The sequence below is a fragment of the Camelus dromedarius genome, chromosome 5, assembly GCF_036321535.1.
Source record: "Camelus dromedarius isolate mCamDro1 chromosome 5, mCamDro1.pat, whole genome shotgun sequence".
In the NCBI taxonomy this organism is placed as follows: Eukaryota; Metazoa; Chordata; class Mammalia; order Artiodactyla; family Camelidae; genus Camelus; species Camelus dromedarius.
Genome location: NC_087440.1, coordinates 5,397,369 through 5,416,640, shown reverse-complemented (window position 1 = coordinate 5,416,640; position 19,272 = coordinate 5,397,369). Strand labels below are relative to the sequence as shown.

Here is a 19,272-nt window from a genome sequence, read left to right as displayed (position 1 = left end):
TGCCCGGGTGGGAGCTCAGGCTGGCACCAGCTCCCAGTTCTTAGGGTGGCTTGTCTTCCCCCAGACGTGGGGAACCAAGAAGTTATATCCGGTGTGCGTCTGTCCCTGTCCATTCCTGGGAGCCATGTTTAGAACTGGGGTGGGTCTTGGGGAGAGCTTGTTCGGGAGTCACCAACACCCCAGAAGAGAAGTTATGATGGCTCCCCTCGCTTCATTGCCCTTGCTCCTCCCCAAACCTAAAAAAAACGGGTGGAGGCTACTTTCACATATACAGTATGTGTTCCTTAAAGACTAGCAAGCCTTTTGTCTGTTGGACATAGACATTTTTCTCTTTTTGTGCAACCACGTGAGGCTGGCAGAGCAAAGGAATGATCCAAGACCCAAAGAAGTTCAGGGGCCTGGTTGAGGTCCCCCGGCTACTGATGACAGACCAGGGACCAAACCCCACTTACTATTCCCCGTTCTGCGCATTCTTGCATTTCACTGCCTTCGTATACATAAATTACCTTCTGATGTTAAGCGTTTCAGGCCTTTGAAGGGAGCATCACATTTATTCTTCACCCAAGTAACTGTGGTCAATGCAAAAGGATTATCTTTTTGTGAGAGTTGCTGGTCCGGGGTTACTAACATCGGGCTCCCAAAACCTGAACTCTCGTGGGTAGAAACCAGCACATGGCCCACAGGCCAAGGCAGGAATATCTCGGACAGTCCACGTTCACAGGCATGAGCCTCCCCAGCCAAAGCAGCCGTCAGGGTTGGGATGTGAAGTGTTCAGCCCGTGAACATGCTTAGCAGGAAATTCAGCATAAAGAGAATGAAGCCAGCAGGGCTCCCAAAAGGTGTCTTTTTCTTAATGGGACGATCTGCGCCTTGTCACGTGGAATGTTGTCATACCCAAACGTGAGGAAGCAGAGTGGAGGAAGGCTTCGGCTTGGGTTTAGAACCCTTGAGTTCAAAGTCCAGCTCTGCCAGGTGAGTGACTGCACGACCACCGTCTCATCCGGGCTCCAGTTTCCTCAGCTGCTAGGAGGGCGTTGGTTCAGGGCTGAGTGAGACTGCCGGGAGCCCGGGGCTCTGGCTGAGCTCACGGCTGCACGTGCTTCGTTGACACCCTCCTGGACGGCGCCGTCCTGGCCGAGCGGGGCTGCGTGGCTGCGGCAACAGCGCCCTCATGGCTTCCGACGGCGGGGCTCTCCCCTGACACCCCGTTTCTCCTTGTCTCTCTCTTTCGTGCTTTTGTTTTCGTCTTGTTCGTTTGATACTGGGATCCGCTTTCAACGTGAAGGATCCTCACTTTGCCCCTTCTCTCCAGTTGTTTCTTGGTCAAACCGTATCTTTTCCTGCACCTGCGCCGTGCTGACAGCTGACCCAGCGTCGGTAGGTCCGGGCCCCTGCACTCCTGTGCTCTGGGTGAGCCATTTAACAAGATGTCACTCCGTAGGGGGTCCCCTTGCTGTGGCGCCTCCAACAAATCCACGAAGCCGATGGAAAGGAGGCAACAGCCTTTAAGGCACTGAGTGGAGTGGAGATCTCTGGTTGCCCTCCTCGGCACAAAGACGGTGTAGACCGCAGAAAAGAGGTCTCTCTTCCTGAGAAGCCAGGTGCCAGCATTTGACTTCAGAAGTTTCTCCCCAAACAGAAAGTCAAGGGAGCCCTTATAGGGTCCCCTCCTTGACCTCAAGCCAACCTGAGACCTTTTCCCAAGGTCTGGGCACCCGGTGCTGTGTCCACCAAAGTGCTTCCTCTCTGCTCCCCACTCCCCTCGCCATGCCCACCTTGTGTTGGTGAGCAAAAGAGGACAAGGCCTCCTGGGGGGGCAGGGGCATGGTTGGCCTCTTTGCCCAGGAGGAGGCCAAGGGGTCCAGGGCCTCAGTGCACGTTAGGGAAGACCTCCAAGCCATTCCCAGGCTGTACATTCAGAGACCCCAGCTTTACAGCCACCTAATTTCTGTGTCAGGCAGGAGCCCTAATGATGATCAGCAGGAAGAGCACATACTGCAGGGAGGCCCCACATCACATGTTGGGGGCAGAGGTTGTTAGTAGGGGGAGCGATGGTCTTTATGGGAAGACACATGGCAGCAGGTGACCACAGTATCTCCATCCAGGAAAGAAAGTCAGCCTAAATTGGAACCAGAACAGATCTTAAGATAGTCCTCCTGGATCCCTTGTAAAGCTGACTTCTTGTTTTTGTTGACCAAAGAGAATTAATAAGATTTCTGAAAGCTGAAGAAAGGCTAGATCGCTGCCCAGTTTTTGCAAAAGGGGGACGAGAACAGTAGAAATGAAGGTTTGGAGAAAGCGTCCCGGAATTCAGAAGAACGAGCTGAGGTCACCCTCGGGTGGTGCAAGGAAGGTTAGCGATTGTCTTCAGTAGCTGCTTTGCTTAACTTCAGACACATGAAACGGCAGAGAAAATCATGCAGCTTTAACCTGGTTCAGTTCAAGTATCCTGGAGCCAAGGCTCCTTCACCTTTTTTGACTGGCTTATATATTTTAGTTTTACTTTAGAAAAAATTTAAAAACACAGAAAACCATATCAACATTTGTATGTCTAGCATCTATAACTAATTTTGCTGATGTTTTCTTTGGTTCAGACCCTTATTTTTTTAAAGAAATAATCAATAATAATTAATTTTGTGTCCTTTACCAACACCATTCTCCTTTTTCTCTAGCTGGGCTCAAATAACTGTCACGATTTCAGCTTTCTTAACGTTTCGTGGATCTTGGGCCCCCTTGAGCTGAAAGCTCATTTCCCACTTCCCCTTCATCAGAGAAACATCAACACAAATGTCCCTTAAACTGTTAAGAGGGTCCCTAGATCAGGGGACCAGCTGGATCCTCTTGGAAATTAAGACACTCCAGATCAAGAACCCCTCCTTGGGGACTTTTTCTTTTTTTTTTTTTTTTTTTTTGAGAATCCAGTGAGCAGTCAGCAAACAGTGGGGCCTGATTTAGGTAGAGTGCAGTCCTCGCTGCCCTGGGAGCTGCTTTATGAAGCCGTAGACGTGCCTGTTGGGGCAGTGTCGGCCTCCTGCGTTTGCTGTTGGCTGGTTTATCGCGGGGAATTTGTTCTGCAGGGCGAGCAGCAGCCCCTTGGCCTCTGCAGCGACTGCAGTTCAGTATTGCTGCTGACCTGCAACACGAGACCTTTGACAGGGTTAACATTAGCCCTGCTCCCACCAGCAGAACTTTAATTTGGTTCTGTCTGTTGCCTGCTATTAGAGATCACGTTGACTTAATTGCAGAATAAAAACGGAACTCCTTTGCTCCTACCTTATGTGAATAGGGTGCTTTACCGTGGGGCCGTTCCCTTTCTTAGAGCCAGAGTGTGCACAGAGGTGGTTCTCTCTCTCCATCAAGGCTCTTTTAAAGACAGATACCCTTCACCACTCCGCTCTGCTGATTGAAGTGAGTCTCCCCACCACACCCTGAACTTTTGTGTCAGCTTTGCTGAGGCTTACAATACAACTACAGCTAACAAGCAATAAACACATATTTAAAGTGTACAGTTTGAATATTGCTCTCCAAATACATCTGTGAAAGCAGAAGCCACAATCAAAATAATGAATATACCCATTGTTCCTCAAAATTTCCAGGAAAGCACTGATCTGCTTTTTGTTGTTATAGATTTGTTGGCATTTTCCAGACTTTTACATAAAAGAAACTATATAGCATGTGCCCTTTTTTGTCTGGCTTCTTTGAATCGGCATCAGTATTTCCAATTCCATCCATGTTGTTACGTGTACCAATAACTTGTCCCCTTTCATTGCTAGTAGTAGTCTGTCACATGGATATATCATAATTGTTCATCTGTTCACCTGTTGATGGACACTGGGGTTGTTTCCAGATTTGATTATTACAACTAAAGCTGCAAAGAATGTCCTGTATACAAATCTTTCTGCCTGTATGTGTTCATTTCTCTTGGATACATACCTAGAAGTGGAACGTTTATATCACAGAGTAGGTATATTTTTAACTTCTTAGGAAACTACCAAATTCTTTTTTTAAGAGGTTATTCCCACCAGCAGGATATGAGAGTTCCAGTGTCTCCTTGTTTTTGTGAGCACTTAGAATGGGCAGTCCTTAATTTTAGCCGTTCTAGTGGTGTCTAGTGGTATCTCGCCACCGTTTTAATTTGCGACATTGAGTACCTTTTCTGTACCTGTTTGCCTTCTGTATGTCTTCTTAAATGAAGTGTCTGTTCAGATCTTTTGCCATTTTTATTGGGTTTTTGTCTTTTAGGCTTTTGACTCTTAGGTTTCTTTATATTTTCTAGATAGGAGTTCTTTGTCATGTCAATGAAAACAATGAACAGCAATCTAAGAAAGAAAGGAATAATTTCATTTGAGCCAACCTGAGGATTGTAACCTAAGTGACAGTCTCAGAGAGCTCGGGGAAGGGGGCAAGGTCAGTGTATCTGTGGTTTTGGCAAAGGTGTGTGTGTGCTGTTCAAGAACATCTCTCAGCAGAAGACTGCTGCTGGTCATGAGGAACAGACATGTTAGTTGATGGTTTTAGTGCTTTTCTAAGTATGGAAAGATGCAAAAATCCAGGTTGTAAAAAATTTCTCCTAAAAATATCTAGCTGTCTGAGGGCCAGTTCTGTCAGTTTTCCTGGGGAACAAAGTGCTTCATCCTAAGCTTTGCCTTGAATTTCTTCCAGAGTATTTCGTAGGTCGTCACGCAGTGGGTCGTGACTTAATTCTTACAGACCAGATGGTGGACAACATGCTTTATTTTACAGTCCTTTCCCTTTCAGTCTTAACTTAGACCAAGAGTTGGAAGGCATTTTGTGACCAATTTGTTCCACGACACTGGGAATGTTCACTCCCAAGTCAGACGAGGATCTCATTGATAGGCCACTCGGGGTACTATTACTAGACTAGACCTTGTTAACAGTATCCAAAGGCCTCTGGACTGTCTGTCTCACTAGTCTGTTATGGTCCAAGAAATGGTTCCCTCTTATTGTTTCTTCCCATGTCTCGAATTACACTATTAAAATCATTGATCTTATGGAACTATATATTTGGTCAATCATTTAAAGTCACCTAATCATCATTAATTTTATCTGAGGCTCAGTCACACATTTGGTAATGCAAGAAACAATAATCTTGCAAAATTGGCAGAATACAAGTAATATAGCTAGTAACATTCATAAGGTCGTAAGTGGGGGAGAGGGTATAGCTCAGTGGTTAGAGTGCCTCCTTAGCATGCATGACGTCCTGGATTCAATCCCCAGTACCTCCATCAAGAAATGAATAAATAAACCTAATTACCTCCTCTCCTAAAAAAAAAAAAAAAAAAAAAGACGACAATAAGGTCCTAAGTAAATATATAAGTGAAGAATTTCCATTAGATGCGGCCCAGTATCTCCCCAGCTTGTCTGAACAGTCTGTTCTGCACCAATCAACACCTTTAAGGGGAATGATACATTGTCATCGTACATAGAGTTCACCCAAGATGTCTGGGTGTACAGGGTGAGTGGTGGGTCATCGTGACCCCTTACGGGATTAAGAAAGGAATGTTATCTTCTAAGGAGTTACATGGCTGACATCAGAAGAGGAAAAATTGATCTTTGTGGCTGAACAGGTGTTTCTGCTGTTGGGACGGTCTGGCTAACACACAATGCACATTCACAATGTGCACTGGAGGGGAGGGGAGGGAGGATGCCAAAGGGCAGAGAAGTTTTATGTTGAAATTTTGTTGCCTTGCTTTAAAATGTGGATTTTTATTTCATCACTCAAATATTTTTCCTGCAAAGACTTTCTCATAGGATGTCTTTTATATTTTCATTTCATAATAGTGTCTTGAGGGGTTGGGGACAAATGTATATTAAAAAAGAAAATGCAGCAATGCAGAGATTTGAGAAAACACAGAAAAAAGTGCAGATAGAACTTGGATAAATATGAAAATAAAACTACAATGTGTCTTACATCTGAAATAGTAAACATTTAGGACAACTTGTTTTGCTTATTTAATAGATAAGTAAACTGAGGCTTAGAGAGAGAGTAAGTAACTGGATCATAATTATTCATGTGCATTGACTCTGGAACCTACGTGTAACTCCGTTGTCTGCCCACTGGCTGTGTTAGAAGTAAAAGGCACCAGCCAGCACCCTCTGCCCCAACCCGCCTGTCCGTGGTTCTGGTGCTCTTTTGGAACTGGCCTCGGATGCCATCATATTAGGACCCGTCTCCAGTAGTGTGTTGGTCTGTTTTTCACTCATCCATTCATTTGTTCACCCATTCACAGCTTTGTACTGAGTTAATACCTGCATGGTGATATGTGTAGGTAGGTCCTAGGAGGAGAGGATGAGAATAACAGAGCAGCTGAAATCACAGAACAGTAGCAAATATAAAATTCAGTAGATAGCAAGAGAAAGGAGGGTAAGGATAGATGCATGTGAAGTGATGCTCAAAAATCTTTAATCAGTTCAGGTGCATAACATAATGTCTTCTATGCACTAGCATGCCTGAGCCTGGTCAGAGTGTGACTCCATTAACACCCCCAACTCCAGAATTTTTAGCAAGCTTCTCTTCAAGTTCCCTTACAGTTTTAGGGCCTGAAAGACATCTTTTCCAGATTTGTGAGAAAGAGTATGATACCTGGCCAGGTGAAAAGGGAATGGGACGCCAATAAGGGAATTACCATCTAATGAATGCCTACTGTGTTCCAGGCATTGTACAGGATACTTCTTGTGTGTTACTCCGTTTGATTTTTATGCCAGTCCTGGGGAGTAGGCATTATCCCAGGGTTACAGATCAGAAAACAGGTTCTGAGGGCTTCAGTAATCTGCCCAGTGTCACAAACCAGTAGCAGGTGAAACCAGGAATTTCAGGATTAGGGAGGAACCAGATGGTGTAATTCAGATGTAAATCCATGGTGGAGAACAGTGAGGAACTCTCATCCCAATTTTACTTTACATTCTTGAATGAATCTGAGAAGAAACCAGCTGAGATGTCCTTTAAGTTGGATTGGGGATTGGATTTCCAGTATCCTTTTTAACGCCATGAAAAAAACCAAAAGCAAAAGACAAATTTAAAAACCTCTTTAAACTAGTTTTAAAAGAAGGAAAATCAGGTATAGCTCAATGGTAGAACGCACGCTTAGTATGCATCAGGTCCTGGGTTCAATCCGCAGTACTTCCACTTAAAGAAAGAAAGAAAGAAAGAAAAGGCTTAAAAAATAAAAGAAGGAAAATCCTCAAGACTTCTCCCAGGAGAGCTTGCAGTCCAGACCCTGGAAATGGACCGCTCTTTGAGGAGAACCTCTCCTGATGAGTTGGCTGTTGCCCCCTTGGGGAATCTTCCTCCATGACCTCACCTGAGTCACATTCTTCTTCACATTTGCTTTGTCACAAGCACCAGCCGACCTGCAGCCTTGAGCTTTCGTGTTCCCTCAGAGCATTCTTACACTTTGGGTAATTTTCGTGTGCATATATTTGTTTTAGGTGCAGGTAAAAGGACAAATAAGAACTTCATCTCCCTTAGGATCTTAGGAAAATGTGTCAGAAAGACCTTAGGGAAACCCCTGGTTCCCAACTTTTCATTTCTCACGTGAGGAAACTGAAAGCCAATGAGTCTTACCTGTTTGCCTCTAAGTTTCTGAAGTCACTTGGTGACAGCTGCAACTTCAAATAGGGATGTCCAACTCTCTGTCCACCAGCAAGAGTGTGCTTCCTGTCCCAATGTCTGCCACGTCCCCTTAGGCGTTTGACCTGTGCTTCACCCGTAGATTCTTCAGAAGCCAACCCCGGAACTCAAGCACCAGCTGGCTGCTTTCTCCAAGCGGGTCGCCGGCGCCGTGACCGAGCTCATCCAGGCAGCGGAGGCCATGAAAGGTAGGCCGGGCGCTCCCGTGTCGCCTCGCGGGGCGGGGCTCGCACACCGAGCAGAGAGCGTGTGCGGCCGACACGGGCCCTTTCTGGGCAAATGCAGTCGGAAGGAGTACAGTGAGGAACCTTCCAAAAAGCAAATGGAAGTAGAATTAGACTTAAAAAGTAATATCCTTGAGACACGTCTTTCCTCCAGTCTTTGCATTACGTACACCTACGTAAAAGGCATGATCCATCTAGAACTGCTCACTTCTCTTTTAAGGGTCTGGCCATTCATTTTTATCTGCATTTTCATTTGTCAGAGTATTTATTCTAATTCAAATAATATACTTCATGTATAAACAGTGGTCTCTGGGTACACTGTTTGCACCCTGCTTTATGGTTACACAGAAGCAATCAACTCACCAAGAAAAGATTTCCTCATCAGTTTCCCTGTGTTTGAGTTGAGGGGAATGGCTGTTCCTCACGAGCTCCCTTTAAGTTACAGGTCAGAGTAAACCTCAAGCTGGCCTTCGTCTATGAGACCTCAGTTTTTTGAAGCTATCAGTGGTGGCTGCTCCTGCGGTAGGGCTGTCTGCACAGCTGATGGAGAAAGCCAGGATCAGCCTGGTGCCCCCATCCCTGCCCAGCTGATCCTGGAAGAGCTGGCGAGAAGAGCCCTGGGGACAGTGCAGCTAGTCGGCTGGAGGAGCTCCCTTGCGTGCCAGTCCAGATGCTGTTTGTAATTAAGTCACTGCCCGAGATCTGCAGCTACCAAAAATGACCCTCTTTGGACTGATTTTAGGAACAGAGTGGGTGGACCCAGAAGACCCAACCGTCATTGCAGAAACAGAATTACTGGGGGCCGCGGCGTCCATTGAGGCTGCTGCTAAGAAGTTAGAGCAGCTGAAGCCAAGAGCAAAACCAAAAGTGAGTGTCCACGTGTGGCTGCATGATGGTGGCAACAGGCCTTACGGTGGGTGGCTGTGACATGGAGCGAGGGGGTGCAGGGAGCGTGTCCCCTGCCCCGTGATGAGACTAGCAAGCTGCAAACCTGTTCTGCCTGCCCAGCGCCTTTTTACAGGGCGTGGAAAAAACCCGAGGGTGAGTCTTTCAGATTCACCACCCGGAAAAACACCTTTGGGTGTCCGGAGGAAGAATCCAGGTATTTACAATTTTGATTTATAATCTATGAAGTCAAGCAGGTGTTGAATGTTTTCTATAGAAAGTCCCTGTTACTGAATGTGAGTTTGTCACCCTCCAGTTTTCTGGTATCCACAATGCTTCTTCCAGAGAAATAGCAATGCTGGGTCTCTCCTTTTCTTAAAATCAGTAGAGGGCAAGGCGAACCTCCAAAGTGGACCCAGTAACAGACTTTTTCAGTACAAGCTGGAGACTGTGTTTGGCTGGTATATTTTCTCCATCTCTGTTTGTCATCTAGATAAGTTTAAAAAGTTAATTAGGTTTATGAGTATGTGTTAAGAGAAACAGTCGTTTAAAGGAAAGAGACACTTTAAGATAGGGCAGTTTAAGAAAGGACAATTATTACATAAAAGGGTGATACGCTGGTGCTGGGCGGGGGGCAAAGCTCAATCTGTAAAGAAGCTGTAATCCCCCTGCCCCAGTGGCTGTCTTCATCGGGAAGATGGTGGAACCAGAGGCGGCCTCTTTATCTTTCTATTCAAGCAAGTCCCTGCTGGTCCCCATAACCTCACCTCCTTTCCAAGGATCCAAATACATTAGGAAGTAAAAACTGGCTTTTCTCTTCCAAAAAAGTTGGATTCCTCCAGTTTAGGTATGCCTAAAATTCTCCTTTTTTTTTTTTTTTTATGTAAAACCAAAGGATGGAGTTTGGGTACTGGAATTCACCACAGCACTCAACCACAGTTCCTTGACTGCTGTGTGCAAAATCAACATGAGCATACAGTGAATCTGCTAAGCTTGTGGACATTCTTAAAACCATAAAATTCTTAGAACCAATCTCCCAGTCATTGCTCTAGACTTGGTAAAGGCATTTTTAGAATTTCTCATCAAGATGCAATTTAAGAGCTTTGGCTTCTGGTTTTTGGGTTTACCAGGGTCCTCTTTGCTGGCCTTAACTGGAGGCTCTTAGGAGGTCTCAGTTGGTCCAAGTTTTTCTCCACAAACTTCAGAGCTAAGTGTAGGTAAAAAGGCAATGCCATTTTCTGGTTATGTCTGTGTTTCTGCTTTATAAAAGAAGTTCATCGTGAGTGGATGTACTTTCAACCAAGAAGCACCACTGACGGAGAGTTAGAGACTTTATACTTCATTCGTTTTTTCTTTGCCTTGTCTGATCAACCACATACTTTCCTCTCCTGGGAAGGCTTCTGTCTGCTGGTGCTGAAGTCATGTCCTTGATGCTTCCTCCTGGAGAATTAGCCTGGCGCTGTTAACATTAACCCTTCACCGCATTCCAAGAGCTGCTGTCCCAGTTCCTTTCCCGTTGTCCTTTGCAAGGTCCTTCTGAGTGCTGTCTGTCTCTGAATTCTGGTTTCCCTCTGTCCAGCCTTTGATTTATCTCATGGTTCTTGATCTGCAAACCAAAGTCATTATAGAGTTCCTCCCCCATAGGATTGTTGATATAACAATTAAATGAGATAATTTAAGAACACAGTGTCCGACAGACAATATCACCATCACTGAAAATGTGCTTCTGGAACTTTTATCTACTACCTCCTAGGAAAAATGCCTGAAAGAAATATTATTTCATAGATTCATGAGCTGATGGCCTTAACAAAAAGGAAAAAGAAAGGAAATGCAAAAGGCTCACATTGATTGAGCACCAGGCATGTGCTAAGCAACCTTATGGGTGCTTTACCTGGATGAACTCATCTGGTCCTTGGAACAAGTCCACAAGGCAGCAGTGTTACCGTCCCTGCTCTAGGAATGCAGAGTCAGAAGGCATTGACTGAGCTGGGAGCAGCGTTGTGTGGGCTCTGGATGTCAGTTACAGACCAGACCAGTCCTCTGGGCCTACCCAGTGTCAGAAAGCCTGCTACAGCCCTACAGGGGAAGTGTTTGGTTTCCCAGTACCCTTTGAGCCATTCATCCGACCTCTGGGAATCTGTCCTGAGGAGGAAGTCCAGAGAGGAGAAAAGTTCTGTGTGCATAAGAGGATTGTTCCTTGCATCCTTGTTCATGGTAACAAGAATTTGGATCTGACCTGAGCGTCTCCTTGAAGGAAAAGTATATAGCTGTTAAAAATAATGGTCTTCAGGACTGTGTAGTGTGAGGATGCTTGTGACTTAATATTTAGTGAAAACCAAACAGGGTATGAAATTATGTACTCAGTATGATCACAACTTTGTAAAAAAGACACTTGCGTATGAAGGAGACCAGTGGGGGATGTACGGGAATGATGATGGAATTGGGGCCGTCAGAGGGTCTGTGTTTTAAATTTTATAAAACAACGTTTTAGAAGTAGCAGCACTTAAAAAATTAGTGATGACTTCTGAAGTCAGCCAGCGGGCACTCCCTACGCTGCCCCGGGATCATCGAACCTTTGTGTTTACAGTATGGGTGTTTTGGGGTTTTTTTAATTGAAATACAGTCAGTTATAATATGTCTATTTCCGCTGTACAGCACAATGTCCCAGTCGTGCACATACGCACGTATATTTGTTTTCACATTCTTCTTCATTGGGTTTTTACAGAAAGCTAAGGGTTCCTTCAGTTAAGATCAGAGTTGGCATAACTGTCGATTTGAGTCCTTTGCTTGGGGGCCCTGACGCGAGGTCACTCCTGTCTTCGTATTAGGAAGGGTGCGGGTGACATCTAGCGTGCTGTAGAATGATGTCCGTCTTATTCCACCCGATCACAGGGACTCCCGCCACATGGGTCGTGCTATCTATAAAACTGTGTTGAAGAAACCATCAGCCCAAACCACAGTTTTTGTGCTTGTCTGGGAGTGCCACCTGCTCTGCGGTAATAGCTACATGAAATAAAATATCTTCCTTGACTTCAAGAAAGAATGTTTCCCCCGTTTAAAAAAAAAAAAATCCCAATCTGACACCAAAATCAACCAGTCTTTTGAAGTGTGCTGGTTCTTCCCATCCGCTTACAAAACTAAAATCAATCGATCAATCACAAATCCTCAGGACACTGCGAGTAAGCAGTTGCTATGACATCTCTGTCCCTGGAACTCTGCACACAAAGCCACAGGCACCCACTATCCAGTGACTATGCTTTGCTTCCATAACTGGGAAGCGTCTGCACTGCTTTGAGGGATAGCTTTGGGGATGGGCAATGTTTTTCTTTTAGATTGTTTTGCTCACCACAGCCTCAGGTTGCCTGTTTTAAAGATAGAATGGTCTGGGGTTTAGGGAAACAATTCTTGCATATTCCAACCTCAGGCCCTTAAAATGTGAGCGCTTCTTTTTGCCTGGCATTGCCCAGACACGAATAACAAGCTGGCCCTGTCGAATCCATCATTTGCTTGGGAAGATGGTGCAAAGGCAACGTGAGGATGTCGGTGAGCTCTGGTGCATGTGCCTGCGGTCTCCCCGGTGGCGCCGTTTCCAGACCTGCAGACACCGTGTGCGCACAGACAGGTCCAGGGAGGTGCCGCTGTGGCGCCCGCAGCCTGCAAGGCTGTGCCTGTTCTCAGCTCAGTCAGACCTGGATGTCTCTTCTGCAGGCCTCTGTGTGATATGTTTGATATATTAGGTTGTTATTTAATCCAACTATATATCAAACATATTCCTACAGTGTCTTGCCCTGTCTCCGGGGGTTCCTAATATAGCTTGTAAGACCACAGGAAAGAGTATATGAAAATCACAAGTAGACTTAGCAGACGGAGTACTCATTACATTTCATCCTGCGATATTCCATCTCTTCTTGGAGCGTTTGAGTCCTGTATCTGCACTGCTAGATCATTTTATAGAAGCAAATCATAACTATTGATGTTTCATAAGAGCTTGAGATACTGTGTACAGCCTAGTTTCATGCAGTGACGAATCCTTAAGGGACGCTCTTGGTGGAAAAAAACTATGTTTGTGATACGAGGTTAGGATTATAACATCCAAATACATCTTGATTTATATTTGATTTTAGTTCAGTTTTATCTGGATCTTCAATTTAGAAATTAGTAATTTTCACGATCAAGCTTTCTGCAAAAACTCAGGCACAAATCAACTGTCCGTAACTTTCCTTCACACTCAGAGTACAAAATATATAAACCAACAGTGTGGATGGTGAGTCACTGGGCTTTATGTAAACCATGGAGGGCTAAATATATCTAATAAAGATAACGTAGTGTGGATTATACTCTGTCTGTTGGGTTTCCTGTTATAGATTACCTTGTCAGTAGAGGATGATAATATTTAGAATATGCCAAAAATCAGAACGTAATTCCATAGCCTAATTGGGTGCAACAGGAAGTTGGGGATTATGAGACATTTTTTTTCTGGCACATGACAGCCTTCTTTGGTTGGCTTTGACCTCCTCCTCATAGACGAGCCTGTGAAGTATGTGTGAGTTCATTCTGATCTCTCTCAACAAAAGACTGTGAGCACTGCTCTCTGGAAAGAGAGCTGTTGTGCTAATAGCTCAGTTTTTTGGAGCAGAAGAGCAAGTGCCCTTTTGAAGGACTTTCCTGAGTGTGTCAGCGGTGCCCACGCAGGTCGTGAGCCAGTGGTGGGGACGGCGGTCAGGAGCGCTTCCCCTGGGTGTGTCTAGGAGCCACTGCCAAGCGGCTCGCAGGGACTCTGCCCAGCGACAGGTCACAGCAGCAGCAGAGAAGTGATGACACCGGGGAGGGGAATACACTGTGGGAATCGCAGCCGCCAGAGTCGGGGTGGGGGGGCTGTCCCTGGGATCCTTCTGCACTGCGAAGAGAGCAGTGGGTGGACACCAGCGGGGGCTCTTGCACACGGTTTTCAAGATGCTGCCAACATCAGCACCACCTTCGTGAACACCACCTTCACGCAGCTGGAGAGCGTGGTTCTCAGTTTTAAGTCCATTTGAAGCTGGTTGACCAGAATGACAAATTGACTGCAAGGTATTCTGAGGACCGAAAAAGCACAGGTTAAAGGACCTGAATTTGAAGCCTATACATTCAAATGGACGTATCTTTTTATTTCTTTTGGTAATTTTGCCGCTGACCAGCATGCTCTGCTGACGAGTTGGGTGAGTGGGAGAAGACAGCCCGATGCTGTGGGAGGAGACAGAGCTCTGTCTCCGTGGCTGAGCTGTGTGCGCCGAGCTCACCTGCGCCTGGCTGGTTCCAGGCCCGGAGACGTGAAGGAAATGAGAGAGAAGCTGAGTCAGGCTCTCGGCCGGCACGTGCTCCCAAGTGATTCCCCACCAGGTAGAGCAGTTGGTCCCTCAGACCCTCCTCAGACACACACAGGATTCATGTCACGGGAGCTTACAATGTAGCAAGTTGATCTGATTCAGCCTGAAAGAACTCTCATCTGTTCTTTGTCCATGCTTCCTAGATCGACGTTCAAGTGCCTTTATATTTGTTTTTGAGAGTATGGCACATCTTTAAGAATGTCTCTAACAAACAAAAATGGCAATTAAAAGATCATTCTTGTGGTATTTCATTCAAAAAATTCATTTAAAGTTAAATAAATAATTTCATTAAAAATAAAGCGGTGGCTCCTGTGGGAGAACCACTCCCAAGGTACTAATCACGCAAGCTCAGACCTTCTCCATCTGGCGCTGCGTAAACGTGTGGTTACTCCGCACTGGATGCAGAGGCTGGTCCCTCCCCAGGTTGCTGGCCTAACCATTTGGCAGCACTTTCTCTCTGTCACCCGCTCTGTTGACTGTTTCCCTGGAGTTTCCTTTGGGACCAGGCCAGCTGACCGGGCCTGGTCTCTTGGCAGTTCCAGTGGTTTGAAGAGGCTTCCCTTCTATTACAACTAGTCAGCGTGGTGATCCTGAAGCTAACCCACCCCGGGTCCTCTGGAAGAGAAGCTGAGGTGGCTCTCCTCCTGTTTGGGTCTTTGGGTACCGGCTCAGGTTCCCCCTGGGCACCTCTCAAGTCATGTCAGACGTAAACTGGTGGCAGCCAGACTTGCTGCTGAAAAAGGAGACTCGAGGCTGCCTGGTCCACTGGGGCTTCTAACTGTCAGGAACGTGCTTCAGTCACGTTACTTGAGTTCTTTGAAGTTTCTGATGTGATGTGACTTTGTTTTTAATTGCAAGCATTTTACAAGGCTCTCTGACACAGAACAAAGCATGGTTCCTAACTGGAAAGACGGGGCCATGAGCTGTGATCAGGTTTCTGGAGCCAGTTGTGAGAAAATCGACCATTGTGCCTGTCAGCTCTCAGCAGGACGGTGTCTCAAAGGAGGTTTTCAGGGAGGGAGGTGAAAATCAGGGCAGTGACCCTTTGGCCATCTCCTGTGGGTGGCTTTGGCCCATCGCCGTCAAGTGCATCAGGGGAAGGAGCTGCAGGGTTGCAGGGATGTAATTCACAAAGAAGAGGGCAAGAAAGAGGACCACGGATGGCAGCATCTTCCCTCTGCCAGGAGCATACCCAGGACCTCTCCAGAAGGATGGGCCTGGGGGAGGCTGGTGAAGATCCAACAGGTTGGAAGCCGAAAGAGAGGGAGGAAGACGAAAAGGAATCATCATTAGAAGAGGCTTCACCTGGAACTGTGACATGGCGGGGCCAAAGGACCAGGAGGGTTGAGTTTGCGGTTCAAGATACAAACAGGAAACGTTTGCTACCTGCAGAAGGGCAGCTAATTCCCCAAAGTCCAAAGTCACATGACCAGAAAGGGCAGCGCAGAGACTGAAACCCAATTGTCCATCTCCGGCGTGGGTGTCGAGGGAAACGCGGGAAGCAGCGCGGACCCTTGACACTCCATTTCTCTTTGGTTTGGGTTTTCTATTTATCCTGTGGGTTCTAATCAGAAATGCAAGCTAGACCTTTTTTTAGAACTAAGAGTGGATCACAGGGTTCAGCTGAGAATCAGACTAGCTTCACTCAAAACCAGAAAAGTGGTTTTTAAAACCACAAAAGATACATGTAGGGATAGAAAGAATAGTGAAATCAATTGTGAATGCTTGCTGAGCATTTACTGTGAGTCAGTTATGCCCTGTGTATGTTAATGATGTATTTACAACAGCCCTCTCGGATAGGTGAGAGGGAGGGTAGGCTCAGAAAATGAACAAACTGCCATAATGATTATGTTCTCAGAATCCCTGGGAGGCCAAAAGGAAAAATAAAAATGAGGACAAGCTTCCCCTTTTCTGTCCCCCTCTCCACCCTCCTTTCCCCTCTCCTGCTCCAGTGGCACCTCCAGCTCCTGAAACTCAAAACCTGTCAGCAGAGCAGGAATCTCAACCGCTCCCCGCTCCGAGCGTGGGAAGCAGGCAGCAAAGGACCCAGCCCACAGTGCGGCCTTTCCCACAAGGGATCTCACCAGCCCTCTGACTTGTTCAGAGAGGAGCTCTGGAGAAGTTCAGCAAACAGGAGAAGTATCAGCAGAAGGGTGCTTAGACATCTGTCAAAGCTGCCGAGAAGCCACAACTAGATAGAGTCTGCTGGACAGTCCAGGAAAAACAGTTGCTAAGAGCTGTGGGCGACACAGCCAGTAACCTTTTCAAGTGGAGAATAACAGGGAAGGAGCAGTGTACAAAGGATGAGAACGTGGATGCAGCACTCAGAGGCTGCAGCCAACGCCCTCACCAAGCAGACTGGGCTCTTAGTTTGCACACCTATGACATTAGTTTGCTAAGAGAGCCTCTTAGTAAAATGCTGCAGTGTTTTGCATCTGTCTGTGCCTGACTCAGTGTCCTGGACCACGAGTGCCACTTGAGGGATACGGGCAGAGCGTGCAATTAACAACCCACAGCCTCAACAGAGCAGGAGCCCGTGCTTGGATGTGTGCGTCCATTTATCCCCAGGACTCAGGAATGGAAAGTTAATTGATGTGGACACTCACCCCATGCATTTCCCCTTCTCTTACCTTGTACGTTGTCCTCTGGCTGAACTCTGGAACTTGGAGGCTTGTCTTAAATAGATACATTCTGTCAGCAAACCTTTATCACAGGGGTTTCTCTGCCTCATTTTGTGCTTGAGAGACATACATTAGATGAACACAGTCTGTGCCCTGGAGGAGATCACAGGCTGCACAGTTATGCTAACTGGTGTCTGTTTCCCTTAGTCCAGGCTAGCGTGTCCCCCAGAGTGGCCCTTACCTCCTGCATCTTCAGCCAGCTCCCGGGAACAGAGCAAGGGCTGTCGTTAATAAGCCTGTTGAGTGAAAGCATTTCCTTTCGTTCTGGTGCCCTGGGTCTCCAGGTTCTTCCCCAGGGTCGCCTTGCTGCAGCTCCAAGTTACCATTCCTCTGCTCAGTCTCTCAGCCCCAGTGGGCCTTGTCCCATTAACACACCCTGCTTTTTCATTGTGGTCCTTATTTAGGGAAGTCCTTTAAAGACCAAGCCAATTCCTTGTCTCTCCTTGTTTGCAACGTGGCTAAGCATACATCCTCCCTTTTCTTGCCGCCCTCCTACCGCTCCCCCAGATTCCATCCTGTATCCTGGTGGGAGCCGAAGCCAATGGGAACACAGAACTAGGGTGCTGTGGCTTTTCACCAAGTCCCCTTGGCTTGGAGAGATCTGGTTTTCTCTTAGGCTACAAGTTGTATGATATGAGGAAGCATCAAGCGTTTGTGTCTAATTTCAGCAGGAGAGGGAGAGTGGGCTTTTAGCCTTGATGATAAATCTGGATACCAATCCAGCAGACAGAAGGCAGATTTCATCTTGGAACTCTGCCCAAACTGCAACATCTAACTGTTTGCCCCCCATCCCGGTTGCCATCACAGCCAGCTTTACTAAGCCTTTTCTTGGGAAACTCTCCGGTACATTTTAGTGAGAGCAAATGTCTCCTAGAGATAAGGCATTCTCATGTCCATTTTAAAGCCTAGAGATATTATGGAAAGGAAAATAAAAATTTATCAAAGGGCATTACAGCAATTGCCATTGCAAGAAAAATCTGTGGGTGTCAAAAATATTTCCAAGTTGAGTGTCTATTTTAAGCATGAGTTTGAGAAAGAAAAAACAAAAACAAGGGTAGTGAAAGACATGGGAGAGGCCTTTTAAATCGGTTCTAATGAGAGAATTCTATCAGCTCTATCCATGCTCAGAATGAGCACTTAATTTTAAGGAAATTCCATTTTTGTGCAGCTTAAAATTTGGGAAATGAGAAATCAGCTGTGGAAGCAGACTCAGTGTTGGAACCCATAGCGTAGCTGAGGCCAGGACCTGGGAGACGTCGGGACCCACTGGGGGCCTCCTCTTCCTCGTCTGCAAACTGAGGAGGGGCTCCCTTTGGACGGAAGAATCCTATGATTTCCCCAGTGCCTTAATCTGTGATAGCCTTGGCTTTCTTTTGCAGAACGGATTTCCAGAAAAGCTCTTAATTCAAGGTCATTGAATATACCTATCGGAGCCCAGTGTCATTTCTTTGTGGCCTTGGTATAGTGGTACCTTTTATGCCAGAGTGTCTTACAATGAGTTGTTTTGGGGTTTCAATAAATAGATTTCATCTTCCACCATGACCTCAGGCTTCCCCACCCCATAGCAAGGAGTCCAAGCTTAATCTACTGGCACTGAATCCATTTCTGTCCCGAATGCTCCTAGAGCAGGACTGCGTCAGAAATAAGAAAGAGTATGCTGCTTCTGTCTCAGAGCTTCTGAGATGCTGCCGTCATCCTTCAGACCCACTCGATGTGCACGGAAATGTTTTTATGATAATCCAGGTTATAAAAACAAAAATGAGAGTGGCCACATGTTGAACTATGAGAGAGCCGTAAAGAACAGGGCACGGGGGAAGCACTGTGCCCTTGTGTCCACATGGGACCATTAGTGAGCTGACATTGAGCCTCTGACAAGTCATTTCTCACCAGTGCCCGAAGTGGTGGCCTCATCTAGGAAAGGCACAGACTTGTGGAGGCAGAGGGGTTACATTTAGATCTCATCTAGACGCTTCCTGCTGTCGCGTGACCTTGGCCCAGGACCCCACCTCCCTCAGCCTGACTTTCCTCATTCTAAATATAAGGATAAAGATGAGGACAGTATGAGATTTTTTCCCCCTTTTTTGGGGTGAGAATTAAACAAGTTAATGAACATAAAGTGCCCGACAAAATACCTAGCACATAGTGGCCACTCTTAAAAACGTATCAATATTGTATAACATTGGGAACCAACTTACTGCCACTGAGTCTTACACTTAAGATTGGTTCAAAGGGTGAGTTTCGTGTTACGTGCATTTTAGCACTCACACACAAAGAAAAGCAGCGTTATACCTGGCTGTCGTCTCTCAGTGCCTGAGAGGCACCAGCTGCATCTTTAACCTCCTGTGATGGAAAGGGAAGTTAACCATGTTGACTTAGATTCACAGAACATGATTGCTGGAGGGGGCCTTGGAGGTCACCTAGTCTGACCACCCCGTATGGTGGTGCTCCGCCCCACCCTGCCGGGG

General features: G+C 46.4%; 1 protein-coding gene across 6 annotated transcripts in view; it reads left to right on the top strand.

The window, feature by feature from the left end:
* TLN2 (talin 2) overlaps positions 1–19,272 on the top strand; it is a 395,887-nt gene that overhangs the window by 367,992 nt on the left and 8,623 nt on the right. For all 6 annotated transcript variants that reach the window (XM_064485544.1, XM_064485540.1, XM_064485542.1 and 3 more), the window contains 2 exons: positions 7,734–7,839; positions 8,618–8,742. In XM_064485544.1, coding sequence (XP_064341614.1) covers positions 7,734–7,839; positions 8,618–8,742 — 231 coding nt within the window. The remainder of the gene's footprint in view (positions 1–7,733; positions 7,840–8,617; positions 8,743–19,272) is intronic.